Source organism: Pseudophryne corroboree, chromosome 6 (genome assembly GCF_028390025.1).
Source record: "Pseudophryne corroboree isolate aPseCor3 chromosome 6, aPseCor3.hap2, whole genome shotgun sequence".
NCBI classification, from domain to species: Eukaryota; Metazoa; Chordata; class Amphibia; order Anura; family Myobatrachidae; genus Pseudophryne; species Pseudophryne corroboree.
This window is the reverse complement of record NC_086449.1, coordinates 785,470,621-785,495,468: the sequence shown is the minus strand read 5'-3', so window position 1 is coordinate 785,495,468 and position 24,848 is coordinate 785,470,621. Positions and strand designations below refer to the sequence as shown.

The following is a 24,848-nucleotide window of genomic DNA, read 5'->3' as shown; positions in this document are numbered from 1 at the left end:
TCGGCAGTCGGCAGGCAGTCCGTCCATCCATAATTGTATTATTATTATAATATATACCACCTAACTGTGGTTTTTTTTGCATTCTTTATACCGTCGTCATAGTGTCATACTAGTTGTTACGAGTATACTACTATCTCTTTATCAACCAGTGTACAGTGCGGTAGTTCACGGCTGTGGCTACCTCTGTGTCGGCAGTCGGCAGGCAGTCCGTCCATCCATAATTGTATTATTATTATAATATATACCACCTAACCGTGGTTTTTTTTTCATTCTTTATACCGTCGTCATAGTGTCATACTAGTTGTTACGAGTATACTACTATCTCTTTATCAACCAGTGTACAGTGCGGTAGTTCACGGCTGTGGCTACCTCTGTGTCGGCAGTCGGCAGGCAGTCCGTCCATCCATAATTGTATTATTATTATAATATATACCACCTAACCGTGGTTTTTTTTTCATTCTTTATACCGTCGTCATAGTGTCATACTAGTTGTTACGAGTATACTACTATCTCTTTATCAACCAGTGTACAGTGCGGTAGTTCACGGCTGTGGCTACCTCTGTGTCGGCAGTCGGCAGGCAGTCCGTCCATCCATAATTGTATTATTATTATAATATATACCACCTAACTGTGGTTTTTTTTGCATTCTTTATACCGTCGTCATAGTGTCATACTAGTTGTTACGAGTATACTACTATCTCTTTATCAACCAGTGTACAGTGCGGTAGTTCACGGCTGTGGCTACCTCTGTGTCGGCAGTCGGCAGGCAGTCCGTCCATCCATAATTGTATTATTATTATAATATATACCACCTAACCGTGGTTTTTTTTTCATTCTTTATACCGTCGTCATAGTGTCATACTAGTTGTTACGAGTATACTACTATCTCTTTATCAACCAGTGTACAGTGCGGTAGTTCACGGCTGTGGCTACCTCTGTGTCGGCAGTCGGCAGGCAGTCCGTCCATCCATAATTGTATTATTATTATAATATATACCACCTAACCGTGGTTTTTTTTTCATTCTTTATACCGTCGTCATAGTGTCATACTAGTTGTTACGAGTATACTACTATCTCTTTATCAACCAGTGTACAGTGCGGTAGTTCACGGCTGTGGCTACCTCTGTGTCGGCAGTCGGCAGGCAGTCCGTCCATCCATAATTGTATTATTATTATAATATATACCACCTAACCGTGGTTTTTTTTTCATTCTTTATACCGTCGTCATAGTGTCATACTAGTTGTTACGAGTATACTACTATCTCTTTATCAACCAGTGTACAGTGCGGTAGTTCACGGCTGTGGCTACCTCTGTGTCGGCAGTCGGCAGGCAGTCCGTCCATCCATAATTGTATTATTATTATAATATATACCACCTAACCGTGGTTTTTTTATACCACCTAACCGTGGCAGTCCGTCCATAATTGTATACTAGTATCCAATCCATCCATCTCCATTGTTTACCTGAGGTGCCTTTTAGTTCTGCCTATAAAATATGGAGAACAAAAAAGGTGAGGTTCCAAAATTAGGGAAAGATCAAGATCCACTTCCACCTCGTGCTGAAGCTGCTGCCACTAGTCATGGCCGAGACGATGAAATGCCAGCAACGTCGTCTGCCAAGGCCGATGCCCAATGTCATAGTACAGAGCATGTCAAATCCAAAACACCAAATATCAGAAAAAAAAGGACTCCAAAACCTAAAATAAAATTGTCGGAGGAGAAGCGTAAACTTGCCAATATGCCATTTACCACACGGAGTGGTAAGGAACGGCTGAGGCCCTGGCCTATGTTCATGGCTAGTGGTTCAGCTTCACATGAGGATGGAAGCACTCAGCCTCTCGCTAGAAAACTGAAAAGACTCAAGCTGGCAAAAGCACCGCAAAGAACTGTGCGTTCTTTGAAATCCCAAATCCACAAGGAGAGTCCAATTGTGTCGTTTGCGATGCCTGACCTTCCCAACACTGGACGTGAAGAGCATGCACCTTCCACTATTTGCATGCCCCCTGCAAGTGCTGGAAGGAGCACCCGCAGTCCAGTTCCTGATAGTCAGATTGAAGATGTCAGTGTTGAAGTACACCAGGATGAGGAGGATATGGGTGTTGCTGGCGCTGGGGAGGAAATTGACCAGGAGGATTCTGATGGTGAGGTGGTTTGTTTAAGTCAGGCACCCGGGGAGACACCTGTTGTCCGTGGGAGGAATATGGCCGTTGACATGCCAGGTGAAAATACCAAAAAAATCAGCTCTTCGGTGTGGAGGTATTTCACCAGAAATGCGGACAACAGGTGTCAAGCCGTGTGTTCCCTTTGTCAAGCTGTAATAAGTAGGGGTAAGGACGTTAACCACCTCGGAACATCCTCCCTTATACGTCACCTGCAGCGCATTCATAATAAGTCAGTGACAAGTTCAAAAACTTTGGGTGACAGCGGAAGCAGTCCACTGACCAGTAAATCCCTTCCTCTTCAACAGTCCTTTGCGAGGAAGATGAAATATCACAGCAGTCATCCTACTGCAAAGCGGATAACTGAGTCCTTGACAACTATGTTGGTGTTAGACGTGCGTCCGGTATCCGCCGTTAGTTCACAGGGAACTAGACAATTTATTGAGGCAGTGTGCCCCCGTTACCAAATACCATCTAGGTTCCACTTCTCTAGGCAGGCGATACCGAGAATGTACACGGACGTCAGAAAAAGACTCACCAGTCTCCTAAAAAATGCAGTTGTACCCAATGTCCACTTAACCACGGACATGTGGACAAGTGGAGCAGGGCAGGGTCAGGACTATATGACTGTGACAGCCCACTGGGTAGATGTATGGACTCCCGCCGCAAGAACAGCAGCGGCGGCACCAGTAGCAGCATCTCGCAAACGCCAACTCTTTCCTAGGCAGGCTACGCTTTGTATCACCGCTTTCCAGAATACGCACACAGCTGAAAACCTCTTACGGCAACTGAGGAAGATCATCGCGGAATGGCTTACCCCAATTGGACTCTCCTGTGGATTTGTGGCATCGGACAACGCCAGCAATATTGTGTGTGCATTAAATATGGGCAAATTCCAGCACGTCCCATGTTTTGCACATACCTTGAATTTGGTGGTGCAGAATTTTTTAAAAAACGACAGGGGCGTGCAAGAGATGCTGTCGGTGGCCAGAAAAATTGCGGGACACTTTCGGCGTACAGGCACCACGTACAGAAGACTGGAGCACCACCAAAAACTACTGAACCTGCCCTGCCATCATCTGAAGCAAGAAGTGGTAACGAGGTGGAATTCAACCCTCTATATGCTTCAGAGGTTGGAGGAGCAGCAAAAGGCCATTCAAGCCTATACAATTGAGCACGATATAGGAGATGGAATGCACCTGTCTCAAGTGCAGTGGAGAATGATTTCAACGTTGTGCAAGGTTCTGATGCCCTTTGAACTTGCCACACGTGAAGTCAGTTCAGACACTGCCAGCCTGAGTCAGGTCATTCCCCTCATCAGGCTTTTGCAGAAGAAGCTGGAGGCATTGAAGAAGGAGCTAACACGGAGCGATTCCGCTAGGCATGTGGGACTTGTGGATGCAGCCCTTAATTCGCTTAACAAGGATTCACGGGTGGTCAATCTGTTGAAATCAGAGCACTACATTTTGGCCACCGTGCTCGATCCTAGATTTAAAGCCTACCTTGGATCTCTCTTTCCGGCAGACACAGGTCTGCTGGGGTTGAAAGACCTGCTGGTGACAAAATTGTCAAGTCAAGCGGAACGCGACCTGTCAACATCTCCTCCTTCACATTCTCCCGCAACTGGGGGTGCGAGGAAAAGGCTCAGAATTCCGAGCCCACCCGCTGGCGGTGATGCAGGGCAGTCTGGAGCGACTGCTGATGCTGACATCTGGTCCGGACTGAAGGACCTGACAACGATTACGGACATGTCGTCTACTGTCACTGCATATGATTCTCTCAACATTGATAGAATGGTGGAGGATTATATGAGTGACCGCATCCAAGTAGGCACGTCACACAGTCCGTACTTATACTGGCAGGAAAAAGAGGCAATTTGGAGGCCCTTGCACAAACTGGCTTTATTCTACCTAAGTTGCCCTCCCACAAGTGTGTACTCCGAAAGAGTGTTTAGTGCCGCCGCTCACCTTGTCAGCAATCGGCGTACGAGGTTACATCCAGAAAATGTGGAGAAGATGATGTTCATTAAAATGAATTATAATCAATTCCTCCGCGGAGACATTGACCAGCAGCAATTGCCTCCACAAAGTACACAGGGAGCTGAGATGGTGGATTCCAGTGGGGACGAATTGATAATCTGTGAGGAGGGGGATGTACACGGTGATATATCGGAGGGTGAAGATGAGGTGGACATCTTGCCTCTGTAGAGCCAGTTTGTGCAAGGAGAGATTAATTGCTTCTTTTTTGGGGGGGGTCCAAACCAACCCGTCATATCAGTCACAGTCGTGTGGCAGACCCTGTCACTGAAATGATGGGTTGGTTAAAGTGTGCATGTCCTGTTTTGTTTATACAACATAAGGGTGGGTGGGAGGGCCCAAGGATAATTCCATCTTGCACCTCTTTTTTCTTTTCTTTTTCTTTGCATCATGTGCTGATTGGGGAGGGTTTTTTGGAAGGGACATCCTGCGTGACACTGCAGTGCCACTCCTAGATGGGCCCGGTGTTTGTGTCGGCCACTAGGGTCGCTAATCTTACTCACACAGCTACCTCATTGCGCCTCTTTTTTTCTTTGCGTCATGTGCTGTTTGGGGAGGGTTTTTTGGAAGGGACATCCTGCGTGACACTGCAGTGCCACTCCTAGATGTGCCCGGTGTTTGTGTCGGCCACTAGGGTCGCTAATCTTACTCACACAGTCAGCTACCTCATTGCGCCTCTTTTTTTCTTTGCGTCATGTGCTGTTTGGGGAGGGTTTTTTGGAAGGGCCATCCTGCGTGACACTGCAGTGCCACTCCTAGATGGGCCCGGTGTTTGTGTCGGCCACTAGGGTCGCTTATCTTACTCACACAGCGACCTCGGTGCAAATTTTAGGACTAAAAATAATATTGTGAGGTGTGATGTGTTCAGAATAGGCTGAAAATGAGTGTAAATTATGTTTTTTGAGGTTAATAATACTTTGGGATCAAAATTACCCCCAAATTCTATGATTTAAGCTGTTTTTTAGGGTTTTTTTAAAAAAACACCCGAATCCAAAACACACCCGAATCCGACAAAAAAATTCGGTGAGGTTTTGCCAAAACGCGGTCGAACCCAAAACACGGCCGCGGAACCGAACCCAAAACCAAAACACAAAACCCGAAAAATTTCCGGCGCTCATCTCTAGTAAAAACTTACCAGCAATATGGTATTACATTTGAAAACTGTTATAATTTCTTTTTAAATCATTTTGTTTTTCATTGTTTTACAAAAAGCAACTTTTTGTATGTTTATCCCACTTTTTTTCACCCTAAAAAATAATGGGCTTGGTGGAAAATCATGTTACCACAACTACCCACAACTACAGCCTCTATGCTCCTAAGTACAGTAACTATGAGCCCCTATGTAACTACTGTATATTGGTATCTTCACTGTATTAATGTTCAGTTTGAACTATATCTAAATTTCACACAAAACATTAATAGTAGTAAATGTTACTTATAACATAATTAGCATTCCATTTGCAAATTAATCTAGTTCAAATAATTCAGTATATGTCATTATATATATATATATATATATATATATAAAATTTTATTTATTTTTCTCCTTTTTTTTTTTTTTTTTTTAGCTCTTTCTTTGAATTTAATTATTCCTTTGACTATCTCCCAGTTGCTTTGAATTGGCAATCTTCCAGAATAACCACCATTCAATAGAGTAGTTATTTCAGATAAATACAATATGATGAGCGGAGAAAAAACAGCCTGTATTTAAATAATTTATTTATAGGACAAACATGGATAATATGTCTGCGTAACATAGCTAATCCCATAAACTTTCAGTGGTGAAAGACAATCGCTCTGCATAGTTTCAGTATTAATAAGCCGCGCTAACAGCACGCTCCATTTGTAAATTTCCAAGCTATTGTGTTCTGCAGTTACTTATTGACAAAAAATAAATGGTCTACAAGCTTATAAATGTCATATATTAAATATATGCTCAACTAAGAACCTTGAATTTACAGAAGAGATATTTATATCATAAAGCACACCGAAGCACAGTGAAGACATAAAACAAAGGCAAAATCAATTTTGTGACTCACAAAGACAAGTTTTATTTTGCAGGTCAATGACGTAAATGTGTTAGAAATGCGTTTTAGATAAGGGGTGTTCTTAGAATGACTTTCAATGTTATTTATAGAACAATATGTTTTATTACCATTTGCATTGTAATTTATATGACATTATATTCTATTACCATTTGATGTTTATAAGTATATTTAGGGGGCCAGTCATCTTTTATGTGTCTAATTTAGTTAAAGGACTAAGGGGTAAAGAGCCTAAAGTCTGGTAAAAAAAGGTAAAAAAAAGTTTAAAAACAAAAAACAACCAAAATTCTCCAATGTAACCTAGCAACCAATGCTTATCACTGTAAGTAAAGGGCTCTATGGGTATCGCAAAATTACTCAATGTATCCTCTATAAGGATGGTGATACTTGACTTTTACATAGGGTCTATTCTCAGTATCATGGTGAAAGAAGAGTTTTACCAGGGCTTGCCAACCAGGCCCGGCATGTTAAATTGCAATGGTAGAAAAGTCAAACTATATCATACAGTGTAACCCTAACCCTCCCATGCCCACAGACTAACCCTAACCTTCTTCCTTCTGCAGCCTAACCTCCCCTGTAGCCTAACCCTAGCCTCCCCCATAGCCTAGCCCTAATCTCCCCCCTTACACAGCCTACCCCTAACCTCCCCCATGCCCTAACCCTAATCTCCACCCACAGTCTAACCCTAATATTGACATTCCAACAATGTCAATGTTTCACATTTCAACATATTGATGATGTCGACATAATAACTGTCAACATGGTGGTGTAGACATTATGGGGGAGATTCAAATGTTTGAAAAGTCAGTTGGGAGTCTGTTTTTTCCTATCTAATAGACAGGAAAATCTGACAACCAACCGACTTTTCAAACATTTGAATTCCACCCTATGACTGTCAATATTGCTACTATAGACCTTCTGACTACATCCCCAGCCCCTATGTTACAATGTTTAATGGTACAAAGATGACCAAATATTTATTCATGTTCGAAAGTGTTCAATAATTGTATTTACTGTACTTATTTACTGTGGTTTGCATTTCTGTTCTGTTTCTTTGACTTTATGATTAAATATTGTAGCTTCAGGTCGTTAACATTCCCTTAGAAGTAACACTGTAGTCTCCATCAATAATAGCCTGTTTGAATGTAGAAAATTTAACTGGTAGCTAAGCAAGGCGGTAGCCTGTAGCAAACAATAAATGTTTGTAATTGTGAGGTTATTCTACTCCTCCAGCTTCTTGTTAGCAGTATAATACAGTTTGACTTTTCTGGCAGCTTGTCAGTGGTCATTAGAACGTGTGTGAGATTCAGAATAATTTTACTGAACAATGCCATCAAACATGACTGTGCTTTAAAATTGAGAATAAGCACAAATGTTAGTCATCCAAACAGGGACTGCAAGTGGCATAAAGTATTACATTGCTGTCAAGATACAGTATAAAGCTTTTAGTTTTTATCAATGGTTCCCAAAAACGGTCCAGCACAAATTGTTAAAATCAAATTGACTGGAGTGCTAATTAAGTCACCTGCAGCCAAACATGGATATACCATAAACCTCTTCCTTTAGAGTACATTGAGGACCACATTTGGGAACCTCTGGTTTATAGCATTCACTCTTAAAGCGTGTGACCATTGCAAAGACTTTTTTTTTAGCCATAAATTCTCTATTTATTTAATCCGAATGAGAGAGTCTGATGCCATGAACCTATTCTGTTTGGGACTTTTCCTTTACCCCTACACGTCAGGTGCCTGTAGTTGCTTCTGCACAGTAAACAGTGTTTTAGATATGCAACAAACTTGCCATATGCCAAGAGAAGCAATTGGTCAATTCTCTTGATGCCTGAGGAACTCCTTTGCTTTGAAAGCATTTAAATTCAAAAGAACCATCCAGCAGAGAAGAATTAGCAGTTAGAGAGTTACTGTGGGCCTGATCTATATGGAGTGCAATTATATCAGTGCATTTATTCTACTGCGCAAAACGCTCCAGTTAGGATTGGGAACAATGAAGGCTCCACTGGTGAAACATGGCATTTCGTTGTCAAGTAAAAATATTATTATTATTATTATTATTATAATTATTACCAGTTATTTATATAGTGTACATATATTCTGCAGCACTTTACAGAGAATATGTGCCCATTCACATCAGTCCCTGCCCCAGTGGAGCTTACAATCTATATTCCCTATCACATGTACGCACAGACACATTCTCGTTAGGGTTAATTTTGTTTGGAGCCAATTGGCCTACCAGTATATTTTTGGATTGTGGGAGGAAACCAGAGCACCCGGAGGAAACCCACGCAAGTACAGGGGAAATATACAAACTCCACACAGTTAGGGCCGTGGTGTCAACTGAAGCCATGACCTCAGAGCTATGAGGCAGTAATGCTAACTATTGCACCATCCATTTTTGAAAAATGCCACTCCTATCTATTAATGAGCATACAATTTTTCTACTAATGACGAATAGCGTATCCTTCATTGCTCCATGTGCAGTGCCATGGCCACGGGACAATGACTTAGAGGCTGGCTGCTTGGCTTATTGGCCAACACTGCACACACAATCATTTGTACTGGCATATGAGACCGGGGAATGGTGCGCTGAACTTGGTGACTCAAGGTCACCAAGGGGCCAGCCCTGACATTCACATGCATTTCCCTCACTCAAGAGTGGCCACTGTATTAAATTAAACTAATGCTTGCAGCAGGAGGCAGCCCTCTGTATTAACTATACTCAGTTCCCCATATGGAATCAGTAAAGATGACCGATGCACAGGATGATGGCATTCATGATAAACTAAACCTAACATCCCCCTTTAATGCCTGAACTTAACCACCCCCTGGAGGTGCCTAAACCTAACCCTCCCTCCCGGCAGCCTTACCGCAAACCCCCCCCCCCCCCACAGCCTAACACTAACCCCCTGGGTGGCACCTACACCTAACCCCTCCTTCCCATCCCTAAACCTAGCCCGCCAGCTGGTCTAGTGGTCGTGATGCCGGCTTTCGGGATTGTGGCGGTGGTCTCCTGCCCCTTTCAGAGTTACAACGTAAGGATTCCAATGGGTATTGGGGTCTCGGCATCTGTATTTCAGCTGCTGGGATTCCAACAGCCGACATATTCACCGCATCCATCCCCATACAGAATGTCAACCTAGAAAAATATGCCTAGAGCACAGACAGGGTTCAAAGCCAGTAACAGAATCAGATGCTCCACACCTCCTAAATAGCTTTCAATATACTGGATTCTAAGTTGTTCAGTCTCTCACAGTTCAGAAAGAATATGTCCTCCGGCTAATAAATTCAGCCTCTGTAACCATATATGTAAAGTATAATTTTCCACGTGATGGATATGATATGAAAGAACCGTACGGTTTCAATTACTCACTGAATCGCTGTCCTTGCTTTCCTATGCACGGTGGGTAATGCAAAGCCGCTCTCTATCACCCTTTGCACGGGTGAGACATCCGTCGGCGGCGCCCGCAGGGATGGATGTTTTCTTTAACACAGCACAGAGTTGGTAAGCTAAACTGCCGTGTATTATCCCTGATTGGAAATAGCCATGCTCAGCAAGACAGGCTGATGGTGAGAAAATTGTGAAAAAATGAAGAGTCCGGTCTCTTCACAAGCAGGCTGATTGCCGGCAACAGGTTACAGACAACTTGATATTATAGAACAGCAGGTGTATTTCTCCTGTGAGCACTTGGATGGTCTCGGTGATATTCTCAGTGACCCGTCCTCTCTGTGTCCTCAACGCGTTTCTCCGCACCCCAGGCGGCTTCTTCAAGAGGCAAAGTATTCCCTTCTGAGCACTTTCTATCTTTTATATCCTGTGCTTTGTAATTAGTGAGAATAGGTGTGTACAAAATCACAGCAGGTGCCTCATTTATCAATCTCTTACAAGGCTAGGGGTTAGCTCAGGGAATCAGTTAATAAGGTCCATTATATAAATTATTATAGTTCTACCTATAATAATAATATATATAACCTAATACAATTTAATCATAATAATTAATATAAAAGAAAAAATGTGTTGCTAAGCGGACAGAACAAAATACTACATAACTCCATCAGTCTGTAGAAATCCATAGTGCCACCTGTTTAAAAGCACATATATCTCATAAAGGATAGAAATATATTCATTACATTACTTTAATCACAGTAATGGCATAACCATAAAGTAGTGAAGCACCTAGAATACATAAGGTGTTATTTAATAAATGTTGTATTAATATAGAAAAACCTTTAGAATCAAAATAATTAGCCAAAACACAACATAATATTATAAAAAAATATTATAAAAAAAATTATAAAAATATATATACACACACCCGCCCTTTAATAGTATAATGCCTATAGATCTATATAGCGGGGCCACAAATTAACCATATAGTAATATAATTATTTGAATTCATTAAAAGAATACTTTATAATCCGGAACCAGAGATCTCAAATTGGAAATGTTCTATAGCTGAGCAACCAAAAACGCGATCAGACCTGATAAATGACATGCCTCTAGCTGTATAGAGGCAATGCCAAGTAAGATCGCGGTTATGGGAGCCAGCAATGTACATTGGATTAGCCACATCAATCAAACCATATAGCAGAAGCCAGTGGACTATCGTTTAATCAGTGCACAGGCATGGTCCGCTCTCACTCTCACCCACATGTGGGATCGGGACTGAGAAGATGAATCTAACCAACATGAGAAATAATAATAAACATAGATAAAAATGAATCTAAATGAATTCTAGATCGATTGTTTCATTCAGCCCTTGTGGTTTCAGTGTCTGTAATTTCCAAATCCATGCAGCTTCTTGACGACAGAGTGTTCTAAATCTATCTCCACCTCTGGGGGTAACCTTAATTTGTTCAAGCCCAATTATTTGGAGACAGGCAGGATCATTAGCATGAGCTTCTGCATAGTGACGAGAGACACTATGATTCATAAAGCCCCTGAGAATATTTCTCCTATGCTCCATAAAGCGTAATTTAAGTGCCCTAGTTGTTCGCCCAACATAATAAAGCTGGCACGAGCACCGCAATAAATACACTACAAAATGGGTACTACAATTAATAAAGGTTTCTATTTTAAATTCCTTTTTTGAAGCAGACGAGGAGATATATTTGGTTTTATTAGCAACGTGAGTACATGTTGTACACCTGTTGTGATTACACCTAAAGAAACCGACTACCTGTGAACCCACTAATGTTTGTTGCTTACTCGTCTCAGTATCATCACGCGACCTCTTAAAAAAGCTAGGAGCCAGTATGTTTCTAAGATTCTTTGCCTTTTTAAATATAATCGTAGGATTTGTAGGAAGAGAAGTACTCAAAACCGGATCAGTTAACAGTAACTTATAATTACGTTTAATTATGCAAGAAATTTTATTTGCTTTTACATTATATTTGGATTTAAAAGCCAATTTATATTCATTGATTTTATGAGTTTTTTTCTTATCATTTTTGGATCTAAAGTTCTCAATAGGTTTTTTTATTATTATAGGGAGATCTTGTGCCCTTATATTACATGAATTTTCATTCACATCTCCAACCTCATTATCTAGTGATATATTATTTATCTTAAGAATATTCTCCCTATTCAATGTTTGTGAATAAGCAATAGCCTCTTCTAATATGCCTTCAGGATAGTCACGTTCCCTTAAGGAAGTAATAAGTTCTTCAGCTTGTTCAGCAAATGTACAATCTAGTGTACAATTACGTCTAATCCTATACAGTTGACTTTTGGGTACATTATTTAACCAGCTTTTCTTGTGATTACTCGTATATGGAATATAGCTGCAGGTGTCAACAGTTTTTTTATAAGATGACACTAACAATTTTTCCTCCACCACCTCCACCGTAACGTCCAGAAAATTAATACGTGTGGGATTGTGTGTACAAGTGAAGGATAAACCATATTTATTATTATTAAGAAATTCAACAAAATTAGTAACTGTGTCAACATCCCCTTTCCAAATAAAAAACAGGTCGTCGATATAGCGACAGTAAAGGACCAGGTTCGCAGAGTAGGGGCCTTCCCAGATAAGTGTCTGTTCAAGGTCACCCATGTAGATATTTGCGAAACTCGGTGCGAACCTGGTCCCCATCGCTGTACCGAGTACCTGTAGATAGTGACAGTGATCAAACAAAAAGTGATTGTGTGTTAAAATAAAATAAATGGCAGAAGTGATAAAATTGCGTTTCATCTCTGAGTCCATTCCGGTTTTAATAAGTGCAGTATCCACAGCTTGTACTCCTTGAGCATGTGGAATATTAGTGTACAAAGCTTGCACATCACAGGTGATTAGTATATAATCAGAGGTCCATTTGTGACCTTCAACTAATCGAATAAATTCAGTGGTATCCCGGATATGAGACCTCAGAGATGTTGCGCAAGGTTGTAAAAAGTGATCAACATAATAGGATAAATTAGACGTAAGACCCCCAATCCCAGAAATAATAGGTCGCCCTGGGGGATCGTGAAGTGTTTTGTGAATTTTGGGGAGGTGATAATAAGTCGGGACGATAGGGTGGAGGGGGTAGAGGAAATTAAACTCATCCTGAGTAATCACACCCTCAGATTTAGCATTTTCTAATAACTTTTTTAATTCTAACTGATATTTACGGGAGGGGTCTGCAGTTAATGCTTGATAAAAAATTTTATCCGATAATTGGCGTTTAGCCTCCTTTAGATAATCACATGTATCCTGGACCACTAGTCCCCCCCCTTTATCTGCTGGTTTGATTGTAAGTGTCATATCATTAGCTAATGATTTAAGGACTCTCCGTTCCTCACTATTTAGATTATATAGACACGAATGTGTCTTAGTGTCACATAAAGCTCGAAAATCATTCAAAGATTGAATATAAAAAGTTTCTATAGCACTAGTCCTATGTTGTAAAGGATAAAATTGAGATTTATTTTTAAACACAGGTTCTGAGGTATTATTAATGTCAAAAATCAAAGTTTCTGATATAGTCTGGGTTTCACAAGCTGCACTCTCTATAAGTAACTCATTAAGTATCGTCAGACCTGATTGGTCATCTCGATCTAGTATTACTTGTGTTTCAGGTTTTGATATATTATTAGTGCATGCAAAAAACCTTTTTCTACATAGACTCCTAACGTACCTATTGAGTTCTATAAATAATTCAAAAAAATTGGGCTTTGTAGTTGGGGCAAAATTCATACCCTTAGCTAATACCTTGGTTTCCAATTGATTAAGGGGTTTGGAGGAGAGATTAAAAACCGTATCGGCACCTAATGGAATCGTTGGTTCTTTCTTCCTCCTCCTCTGTCCCCCTCGTCTTCCTCTTCTGGTTCCCTTGCTCTTTTTGGGGTTCCTGCTAGGGGTTCGTATCTGTTGTGATGTTGAAAATGAGGAGAGGGGACTAGATCCCCTAATCTCCTGTTTGGATCTAAAAAAGACTCCTGTCGGTTTCTAGACTCATAATTTGATTTAGTATAATAATTATTATGGGGATGTTTTTTCTCCCATTTATTATAACGAACTTCCCTCCACCCCGGTGATCCTGATGGATAAGAATGAGATTTTCTCATCTGATTCCTTCCACGGTTTTGATATTGAACAGTAGACCTAGGGGAATAGTATTCATCTCTTCCCCCATGTTCTGTTCTCCTATCATATTGAAGCTTTTCTTGATTGGAATTCAGAGGATTGAGTGGTTTTTCCCGTTTCCGATTTTTGGAAAAACTTCTTACACAATCAGACTGATAATCCAATAAATCTCTGGCAAATTTCTTTTCTTTCCTCTCAATCGTCTCTCTCTCATACTCTTCTATTCTCTTGTTGACTATTATTTCTCTTTCTTTATAATATGGCTCCTCCTTATGTTTAACCAATTGTTCTTGTACCACCTTAATCTCTTTTTCAATCTCTATAAGTTTGGATTCCCTATAATCAATTAATAATTGCATTAATGCCATAGAACATTTATCCAAAACATTCTCCCACTGTATTCTCAGTTCCGGATTATCCTGAAATGATAGACTCTTAAAGATCCGCAGACCTCGAGGAATTTTGTTATTTTCAATATATTTAGTAAGGGTGGTTTTATCCCACCAATGTCTACATTCTGCTTTCAATAATTCCTCGAGTCTGCTAGAATCCTGAAAGAATCCATCATACACTGGATTATCTTTTTTCTTATTAACATTCTCAGAAGTGTATTTCTTAAGTACTTCATGTCTACGTTGTATTCTGTCCGCATAGCAAGCGACATTCATTTTGTATAAACACAGTGCTGACCTGCTGCCCAAACCTCTGGCAATTTGGAACAAGAAACAAAAAATAAGGTTTGTTGGCGCTGGGCAGAACTGTGTAAATGTGAATTGGAATCAGCAGCCACCTGGTAAGGAGGTAGCCAGCCTCCTCAGCAATTAGCAATAGAAAACAAACAAATACCAGGTCGGCGCTTGAAAATCCAATAATACTGCCTAATATAATAAAACAATTTATTTAGCTAGCAAAAAAATATATAAAACACAAAAAGAAACATAGAAAAATAAAAACTAATAATGGACCACAATAATATATAACACATAAAACTTGGGTGTAATTACACCTCAGATAATAGCATATATATGCCTATAATAAAAACATATAGAAGTGGGTCACCGGTTTTCACCTATATAGCTTTCAATATACTGGATTCTAAGTTGTTCAGTCTCTCACAGTTCAGAAAGAATATGTCCTCCGGCTAATAAATTCAGCCTCTGTAACCATATATGTAAAGTATAATTTTCCACGTGATGGATATGATATGAAAGAACCGTACGGTTTCAATTACTCACTGAATCGCTGTCCTTGCTTTCCTATGCACGGTGGGTAATGCAAAGCCGCTCTCTATCACCCTTTGCACGGGTGAGACATCCGTCGGCGGCGCCCGCAGGGATGGATGTTTTCTTTAACACAGCACAGAGTTGGTAAGCTAAACTGCCGTGTATTATCCCTGATTGGAAATAGCCATGCTCAGCAAGACAGGCTGATGGTGAGAAAATTGTGAAAAAATGAAGAGTCCGGTCTCTTCACAAGCAGGCTGATTGCCGGCAACAGGTTACAGACAACTTGATATTATAGAACAGCAGGTGTATTTCTCCTGTGAGCACTTGGATGGTCTCGGTGATATTCTCAGTGACCCGTCCTCTCTGTGTCCTCAACGCGTTTCTCCGCACCCCAGGCGGCTTCTTCAAGAGGCAAAGTATTCCCTTCTGAGCACTTTCTATCTTTTATATCCTGTGCTTTGTAATTAGTGAGAATAGGTGTGTACAAAATCACAGCAGGTGCCTCATTTATCAATCTCTTACAAGGCTAGGGGTTAGCTCAGGGAATCAGTTAATAAGGTCCATTATATAAATTATTATAGTTCTACCTATAATAATAATATATATAACCTAATACAATTTAATCATAATAATTAATATAAAAGAAAAAATGTGTTGCTAAGCGGACAGAACAAAATACTACATAACTCCATCAGTCTGTAGAAATCCATAGTGCCACCTGTTTAAAAGCACATATATCTCATAAAGGATAGAAATATATTCATTACATTACTTTAATCACAGTAATGGCATAACCATAAAGTAGTGAAGCACCTAGAATACATAAGGTGTTATTTAATAAATGTTGTATTAATATAGAAAAACCTTTAGAATCAAAATAATTAGCCAAAACACAACATAATATTATAAAAAAATATTATAAAAAAAATTATAAAAATATATATACACACACCCGCCCTTTAATAGTATAATGCCTATAGATCTATATAGCGGGGCCACAAATTAACCATATAGTAATATAATTATTATGTTGGGCGAACAACTAGGGCACTTAAATTACGCTTTATGGAGCATAGGAGAAATATTCTCAGGGGCTTTATGAATCATAGTGTCTCTCGTCACTATGCAGAAGCTCATGCTAATGATCCTGCCTGTCTCCAAATAATTGGGCTTGAACAAATTAAGGTTACCCCCAGAGGTGGAGATAGATTTAGAACACTCTGTCGTCAAGAAGCTGCATGGATTTGGAAATTACAGACACTGAAACCACAAGGGCTGAATGAAACAATCGATCTAGAATTCATTTAGATTCATTTTTATCTATGTTTATTATTATTTCTCATGTTGGTTAGATTCATCTTCTCAGTCCCGATCCCACATGTGGGTGAGAGTGAGAGCGGACCATGCCTGTGCACTGATTAAACGATAGTCCACTGGCTTCTGCTATATGGTTTGATTGATGTGGCTAATCCAATGTACATTGCTGGCTCCCATAACCGCGATCTTACTTGGCATTGCCTCTATACAGCTAGAGGCATGTCATTTATCAGGTCTGATCGCGTTTTTGGTTGCTCAGCTATAGAACATTTCCAATTTGAGATCTCTGGTTCCGGATTATAAAGTATTCTTTTAATGAATTCAAATAATTATATTACTATATGGTTAATTTGTGGCCCCGCTATATAGATCTATAGGCATTATACTATTAAAGGGCGGGTGTGTGTATATATATTTTTATAATTTTTTTTATAATATTTTTTTATAATATTATGTTGTGTTTTGGCTAATTATTTTGATTCTAAAGGTTTTTCTATATTAATACAACATTTATTAAATAACACCTTATGTATTCTAGGTGCTTCACTACTTTATGGTTATGCCATTACTGTGATTAAAGTAATGTAATGAATATATTTCTATCCTTTATGAGATATATGTGCTTTTAAACAGGTGGCACTATGGATTTCTACAGACTGATGGAGTTATGTAGTATTTTGTTCTGTCCGCTTAGCAACACATTTTTTCTTTTATATTAATTATTATGATTAAATTGTATTAGGTTATATATATTATTATTATAGGTAGAACTATAATAATTTATATAATGGACCTTATTAACTGATTCCCTGAGCTAACCCCTAGCCTTGTAAGAGATTGATAAATGAGGCACCTGCTGTGATTTTGTACACACCTATTCTCACTAATTACAAAGCACAGGATATAAAAGATAGAAAGTGCTCAGAAGGGAATACTTTGCCTCTTGAAGAAGCCGCCTGGGGTGCGGAGAAACGCGTTGAGGACACAGAGAGGACGGGTCACTGAGAATATCACCGAGACCATCCAAGTGCTCACAGGAGAAATACACCTGCTGTTCTATAATATCAAGTTGTCTGTAACCTGTTGCCGGCAATCAGCCTGCTTGTGAAGAGACCGGACTCTTCATTTTTTCACAATTTTCTCACCATCAGCCTGTCTTGCTGAGCATGGCTATTTCCAATCAGGGATAATACACGGCAGTTTAGCTTACCAACTCTGTGCTGTGTTAAAGAAAACATCCATCCCTGCGGGCGCCGCCGACGGATGTCTCACCCGTGCAAAGGGTGATAGAGAGCGGCTTTGCATTACCCACCGTGCATAGGAAAGCAAGGACAGCGATTCAGTGAGTAATTGAAACCGTACGGTTCTTTCATATCATATCCATCACGTGGAAAATTATACTTTACATATATGGTTACAGAGGCTGAATTTATTAGCCGGAGGACATATTCTTTCTGAACTGTGAGAGACTGAACAACTTAGAATCCAGTATATTGAAAGCTATATAGGTGAAAACCGGTGACCCACTCCTATATGTTTTTATTATAGGCATATATATGCTATTATCTGAGGTGTAATTACACCCAAGTTTTATGTGTTATATATTATTGTGGTCCATTATTAGTTTTTATTTTTCTATGTTTCTTTTTGTGTTTTATATATTTTTTTGCTAGCTAAATAAATTGTTTTATTATATTTGGCAGTATTATTGGATTTTCAAGCGCCGACCTGGTATTTGTTTGTTTTCTATTGCTAATTGCTGAGGAGGCTGGCTACCTCCTTACCAGGTGGCTGCTGATTCCAATTCACATTTACACAGTTCTGCCCAGCGCCAACAAACCTTATTTTTTGTTTCTTGCTCCACACCTCCTACTCTACCTCCTGATGAATTATGCTAATTCCACCCTTGTTTTTCATTCGTTGCTCTGATCCTTCTCCTAGTCCCTTTCTTTCTCAATCTTGCTATCTCTCCACATATTCTCTTCTGCTTCACCCTCTCCCTCCTGGCCTATTTCTCACTTTCATCTTCCCCACTCTGCTCTACTTCCCTTCTTTCCCTCCATGTGGGCCAGCACCCTTCAGTCTTATCTACATGAATACAAAAAAGAGGCCACTAGAGTTGTCTTCAACAGCAATTTCTGTAGTTCAGGTAGTTGTAGTGTAGTAATTCTGGGTTTTAATGTACTGTGTATGTATTGTTAATGTTAATTAGAGGGGTAAAGGCAATACTATGGAATGAGGCTGCTATACATTTATTGGGAGAGCTTTGCATATAATATTTCAGCAGGAGAGGGCTACTGATTAAAGATGGGTTTCTTTTTAAATGAGATGGCTATTAATGTACAGTAGGTGCTAATAGTGCAATGAGAGGGTTCTATTTTTAATGTGGGATAAAACATGGATGTTAACCACAGAACTAGTTGGGTGCGAGGAAGCCTATTTATTAAATGAGGGTGTCTTTAATTTAAAACTGGGGCTGGCTGGAGTACAAAGTCCCAGAATGATTTCTGTTCGAGCCTGACAAATATTTGCAAACAGTTCTCAATAAGGACATACTGTACTGTACCTTGTTTTTTTTTTTTTTGCAAACTGCACAGGTGCCACAGCCTACAAGTGATTCACAGCTCTTGTATGGGCATTACTGGATATCAACTGGACACAATGCAACAACAGAGTAGTCATACATAGAAGAAGCATTCCATGGCCGTGTTGTGGGTGTGTAGGAAGTGTTATAGTCTATTCAGAAGTTTTTGTATGCAGAAATCTAACCAAATGCAGTCAGATCGCCTGCACAAAGGGTGGGGCTAGAACAGTGATTCCCAAACTGTCTTGAATTGTGCTACCCTTGAGTATCGGCATTTTTTTCATGGATACGTTTTTTATTGTACATTTGGAAAAAATGTAAAAGTAAATTGTGCCTTCCTGTCATCTTTACATACCCCCATCCAAGGAGAGACAAAATACTGTACTCCTGCACGTCCTTCTTAATTTATAATTACCATAACCTGTGCGAAACACCTTTCTTGTCAATTAACTACAGAAGTTCAGCACAGGTGATGGTAATCATAGATCAAGAGAGAAGTCCAGGAACAGAGCATTTTGTCCCTTAGGGAGGGGTCATGTTGGGTGTAGAGTTGTGCTTCTGATTGTCCACATGTTTTATGATTGGCATCCACTAGCACTGCTTTTTCTTATCACAGTGACCATACATAATTTGATTTAGTCATGGGTCACCAACTTGAGGCACTCCTGCAAGAGCCTTGTGTCACATAGTTTGGAACACAGATAATAGTGATGATGACTATTCTCAGAAGTGGTGGTCTGGGGATGGTGAAGCCTAACCAGAATACAGGAGGATGTTCGCATGCCGAAAATCAGTTTTACTGCATTACATGTGCTTCTGAATCAGAACCTATTATTTAACTTCTAGGATCTGAATAATACCTGTACTTTTTCCATATAGGACATCAACATGTCAGGACCAGGTCAAGCAGTAATGGGTCCAGTCTTTGGGCCAAAATCCATACTAATCCAGTCACTGTTGACACCAAACACTGTGTTTCTAAAGTGTACAGTGGAATTTTAATTGGGAGTCATGTGATGTATATACAGCATAAAGACCAAAGTGGTCTTATATTCCACATATATTTGCTCTTTCTACTTGTCTTTAAAATAAAGGACACAAAACTTCAAGGCTTTGTCGTCAAAGTTTTAGTACCATTGTTCTGGCTTTGATAGATAAATACTTTACATAAATAGATACAGTAGATCTCTAATACTATTTAATTTGGAGGAAATGAACAGGGCTGGCCTATGTTAACTATACTCCTTTCTCAGAAAAAAAAATCTTTCTCTTTCAATAATGTAGCACAGCATCGTAAAAAGACAATTTACATGAAACTTCCAATCCATGGAATAAAATGAAAACACTAAATAAATATATATATATATATATATATATATATACATATATATATATATATGTATATATATATATATATATATATATACATATATATATATATATGTATATATATATATATATATATATATATACATACACACACAGTAAAGGTAAAAACAAATATGAGCAGAAACATACGGGAAGGTTTCCAATATTAGAATAGAATGTACCAAGATCTTCTGAAAGACCAAAAAGGAAAAAATACAAAAAAGCAAAAATATACAAACAGGTGAGTGATTTAGCTCCATATTTGTGGGATAACTAAGAGATCCAAGGTTTTACAGTGCAGTATCATCAGAAATGAGGGTTATAACATATCTTCATTAGTGCAATGGTACAAGTGACCATAGAAAAAGAGAGTAAATCAAATCATATAATATTATCTATTCAATGATGGTTCATTTGCTGGTGTAGTCAAAACAGTTTCATTTTGCTTACTGACTGAAAAGCAGAACAAAGCATAATTAATTGACACCCTCAAGCAAAAATTCAATCTGTTCCAAAAGTCTACATTTCCACGGAGACCAGCATTGTGACAGGGAGACGTGCCAAGGTGCACAATGCAAGTGTAAGTGAACATACACAACTTGATGGAAAGAAAGTAGGCAGCATTGAATATGCTTGGCAGACTTTAAACTGGAATCATCGGCCAGCATACATTTAGCAGTAGGGGTTAATTTTGTTAGAAAGATGGGGTTATGGTTTTGCATTTAATGTGGCATATCATGATTTGATGGGTGTGTTTGGGGTGTGGTTTGTGCTTTACACTATTGTTTTATGAAATGTGAGCTCTCTTGCTTTTCAGGCTGTTCACCTCCTACATCCCTTTTATTATTATTTGGTTATTCGTTGGCTTTATTGTTGTAGGAAATAACAATTTCAGTCACTGTACTGCTTTAAGTCTTGAGGTTCTCCCACTACCAGTTCATAGATTAGTCTGATTCTACCATGCTGGGGTCAGTGGCACCACCAGACCAGGTGGGCTTCTTGTGTGTCATTGGGAGGGGAGTTTGGATACCTTGAGTGATGGTCTTGCAATTGGCCCAGGGTCGGACTGTCCCACAGTGGTACAGGGGAAACCACCAGGGGGTCCCACTGCCTGAGGGCCCACTCCTTCCTCTAGGCATCAGGTTCCAGACTGTGAATTTGTATTATACATGGTAGATATGTTGCATTACACTGCAGAAGACTATTGTGCATTTCAAGCCTCTGTGGAGGCTGACCACACCCCCTTTGTAGACTGGCCACACCCCTAAGTATGGGCCCTTATCACTGCATTCCCCCGTTTGGCCCTTCATACCCCTGTCCAACACTGAATTTGCCCCCATGTTTGGTGATAAACTGGCAGTTGTCCACCATCTAGGCCTTGAGTTTGGTGATTGGCTGGCAGTTGGCACCCATCTAGGCTTTTATGAATTACATGTTATGGGCTGGCAGTTGGTCCTCATTTAAGTCTGGCTTATGTGAACAGATTGTGCACTGCATATGGTGACATCCTCTTTTTGCCACTATACATTTCCCCTCTTAATATAAATAAAGCTGCCTTTTGTCCCCATCAAGGGGCCGGATGTATTAAAGTTCAAGTTGGCCGAAGGTGCGAATTCCAAGTCGAGCTTGGACATTTTTTTAAACCGACAATCATTTACAAGGCATGGTTTTATCTTGTAAATGATTGCTTCCTTAAAAAAGTCCAAATCTGGCCATGAACCTGCTCCTTCATTACATCCGACCAAATATGTTTCCATGTCTTTATGTTACATAAGTTTATATTGTTAACTTGTATAAATGTAAATGTAGCTGACACCATCCAATAGAGAATTTAGATTTTGGTAATATGGAAGGAAAGATACTGTTTAAATCTAAATTAAATATTTGAAAGAAGATACTTTAATTCTCATGCTTAAATGATATGTACAGGAGACGTATATTGGATAATGTAGATGAAAAGTTATTATTGCAGACACATCTTCCAGACACATCTACGACATGCAAACTAAAGCAAAAGAAAAATGAACAATAGTGATATATGATTTGGTTCAGTTAATATGAGGAAAAGTGCACAAAACGATAAGGTAACTTTGTATGTATAAATGCTATCTAATCACATTATCACACATGGGATCTCCACTCTTATGACATAAAGCCTACTGCTGATTTTGAGAGTGATTGGGCAGAAGATTTAAAAGATACGGCATGGTATTCTGTGCAAAACAGACTATAGTAATTGATTGTCATAGTATGAACATTCATCAGTTTGAAGTCTCAGGAGAACATAATAAATGACTGCACTTATAAAAAAGTTTGAGATTTCTCAGAGGTCAATGAGCAGGAAAATAATAATTGCTCAAGATAATGCACTGGGTTTATTGTAAGATACAGTAATGCTGCATGTATATTATATAGTATGATGTCTAGCTGAGGTACACGGAAAGAGGAAGACAGGAATGAAGGAAATAATCTGTAAGCATTGTTAAAAGACAGTGGGGAAGATTTACCAAACTTTCTGAAAAGGACAAGTGGAGACGAGATCCATAAGAATGAATCAACGTCCAACTATCATTAATCTACTACATTCTATGAAATGATAGGTTGACTCTAATTTATTACTTCTTTACCTATCCTCTTTAAAAGGTTTGAGCACACCTCCCCCAGTGTATGGACACATATGAAACCTATTCCCCTTCTCTATTTCTGATATGGAATAGGTACTGTAACTACTACAACTTTGATGCACTATATCAGGTGTGGCCAATCTCGGTCCTCAACAATCCCTAATAGTTTATGTTGTCCAGATCTCCTAACTGGTACACAGGTGTATTCAATAATGAATGACACATTAACAAGCTCAAGAGGTGGCTGGAAAACATGTACTTCTATAGGCCCCTTAGGGGTGAGACCACTGAGGCCAACTCTACATAAAACCCCCAAGATCAAAGAATCCCCAACATTTTTAGAAGTACTGCAAATAGATTGTAAGTCAGACACATCTTAGACATTTCCATAATTAAAATTATTTTCATCATTACTTTAGTCTTATTTCTTATAAATTGAATAGAGCACTACATCTCACAATATACGTTGATTATTACATATGGCTAGTACTAGCATTCTCCTCAATGTAAAAGAGGGGATAATTGTTCTTAATAAATTGCTCTTATAATTAGCAGTTTAGAGGAGAACTAGAAAAAAACATACCTCTCAACTCACACAAAAATAGATTTAAGACCCAACAATTCAGCAATAATATAGACATCAAACTTAATAAATCAAAACACACCGAGGTAGAAGGAGCCTTTGAAACTGTGACCCAATATTGTAAGTCACTACACATGATGAAAAGGAAGCAGGAGAACAATTTTACTTACAACTTTCGATCTCTAATGTACAGTTTTGTTCATCTAGTGGATATCTCCTTAGATCCATCATGCAGGCAGCAGTGGTTGTAATCCTGGAAAGAGAATAACAGACATTTTTTTAAATGACTGCATCCAAAAAGAGGGAACTGGTTCGCTAATTAAATGTAAAATGTTTTATTTATTTTGTAGCTAAAGTAATGCATACAGCAAAAGATCATATTAAATCCCTATAAATAATATAAGCCCGAGGCCGGTAAGGTAAGAATGTGATGATTATGTTGACAAAAATGGCCAATATTTATTTTCAACTAGGTCAACATGATTTAAAGTTGACACTCATTCTGATTATAGGCTTAATGGCTAGCTAAAATTAAACATTTTAAGACAGACAATGCATTTTAGAACTTCAAATAAATAAGGTCTGTAATGGCCTTCCTTAAAATGACCATAAAACAGACATTTTAATTAAAGGTTTATTCAATATTTTTGAAGCAATTGCCATAAGACTGACCGGAAATGTTCATTGCAGTCCGAGCATAAGACATTACAAATGATAATATCACCCATTTTCAAAGCAGTGAAATGACGTGTAAGATAATTCCACTGTTTTATTTCAAGACATACAGTAGAAGTAATAAAATCTTTACTTGTCATAGATTTCCTCTGCTACAGAGAGATGTGTATAAACACAAGACAAAAAGGGTGTCAGGTAATCACATACTACACAAAGCAGAATAGGCTAAAATTAATTTTGGGTCAATGAGTTTAAAATAAAATGCCACTTCTTCAAACAGTTGAAAGGTGATGTCACAACAGAGCCGGCCTTAGGCATAGGCAAACTAGGCAAATGCATAGGGCATTTGGTATGCTTAGGGGCACCAGCAGCTTCTGCTGATTAAAATGATATGCGGCATGCCTATATTCTGTGTGTGACTGCGGCTGTATCTGCATATGAAATACTACATTGCAGTGCATTCCTGGAAATCACTGTAATGTAGCATTTTGTATGCAGATACAGCCACAGTCGCACACAGAATATAGGCATGCTGCATATTATTTTAATCAGCAGAAGCTGCTTGTGCATCCTAGCCACCTAGTAATGCATTTTCAGAAAAAAAAAAAGGCGCCAGACGTTAGCAGAGCTGCCAGATGACTCATGCTAGGCA

General features: G+C 39.2%; 1 protein-coding gene across 3 annotated transcripts in view; it reads right to left on the bottom strand.

Annotated features, from left to right (window-relative positions):
- GABRB2 (gamma-aminobutyric acid type A receptor subunit beta2) overlaps positions 1-24,848 on the bottom strand; it is a 506,583-nt gene that overhangs the window by 134,606 nt on the left and 347,129 nt on the right. For all 3 annotated transcript variants that reach the window (XM_063928757.1, XM_063928759.1, XM_063928758.1), the window contains exon 5: positions 23,692-23,774. In XM_063928757.1, the coding sequence (XP_063784827.1) occupies positions 23,692-23,774 (83 nt within the window). The remainder of the gene's footprint in view (positions 1-23,691; positions 23,775-24,848) is intronic.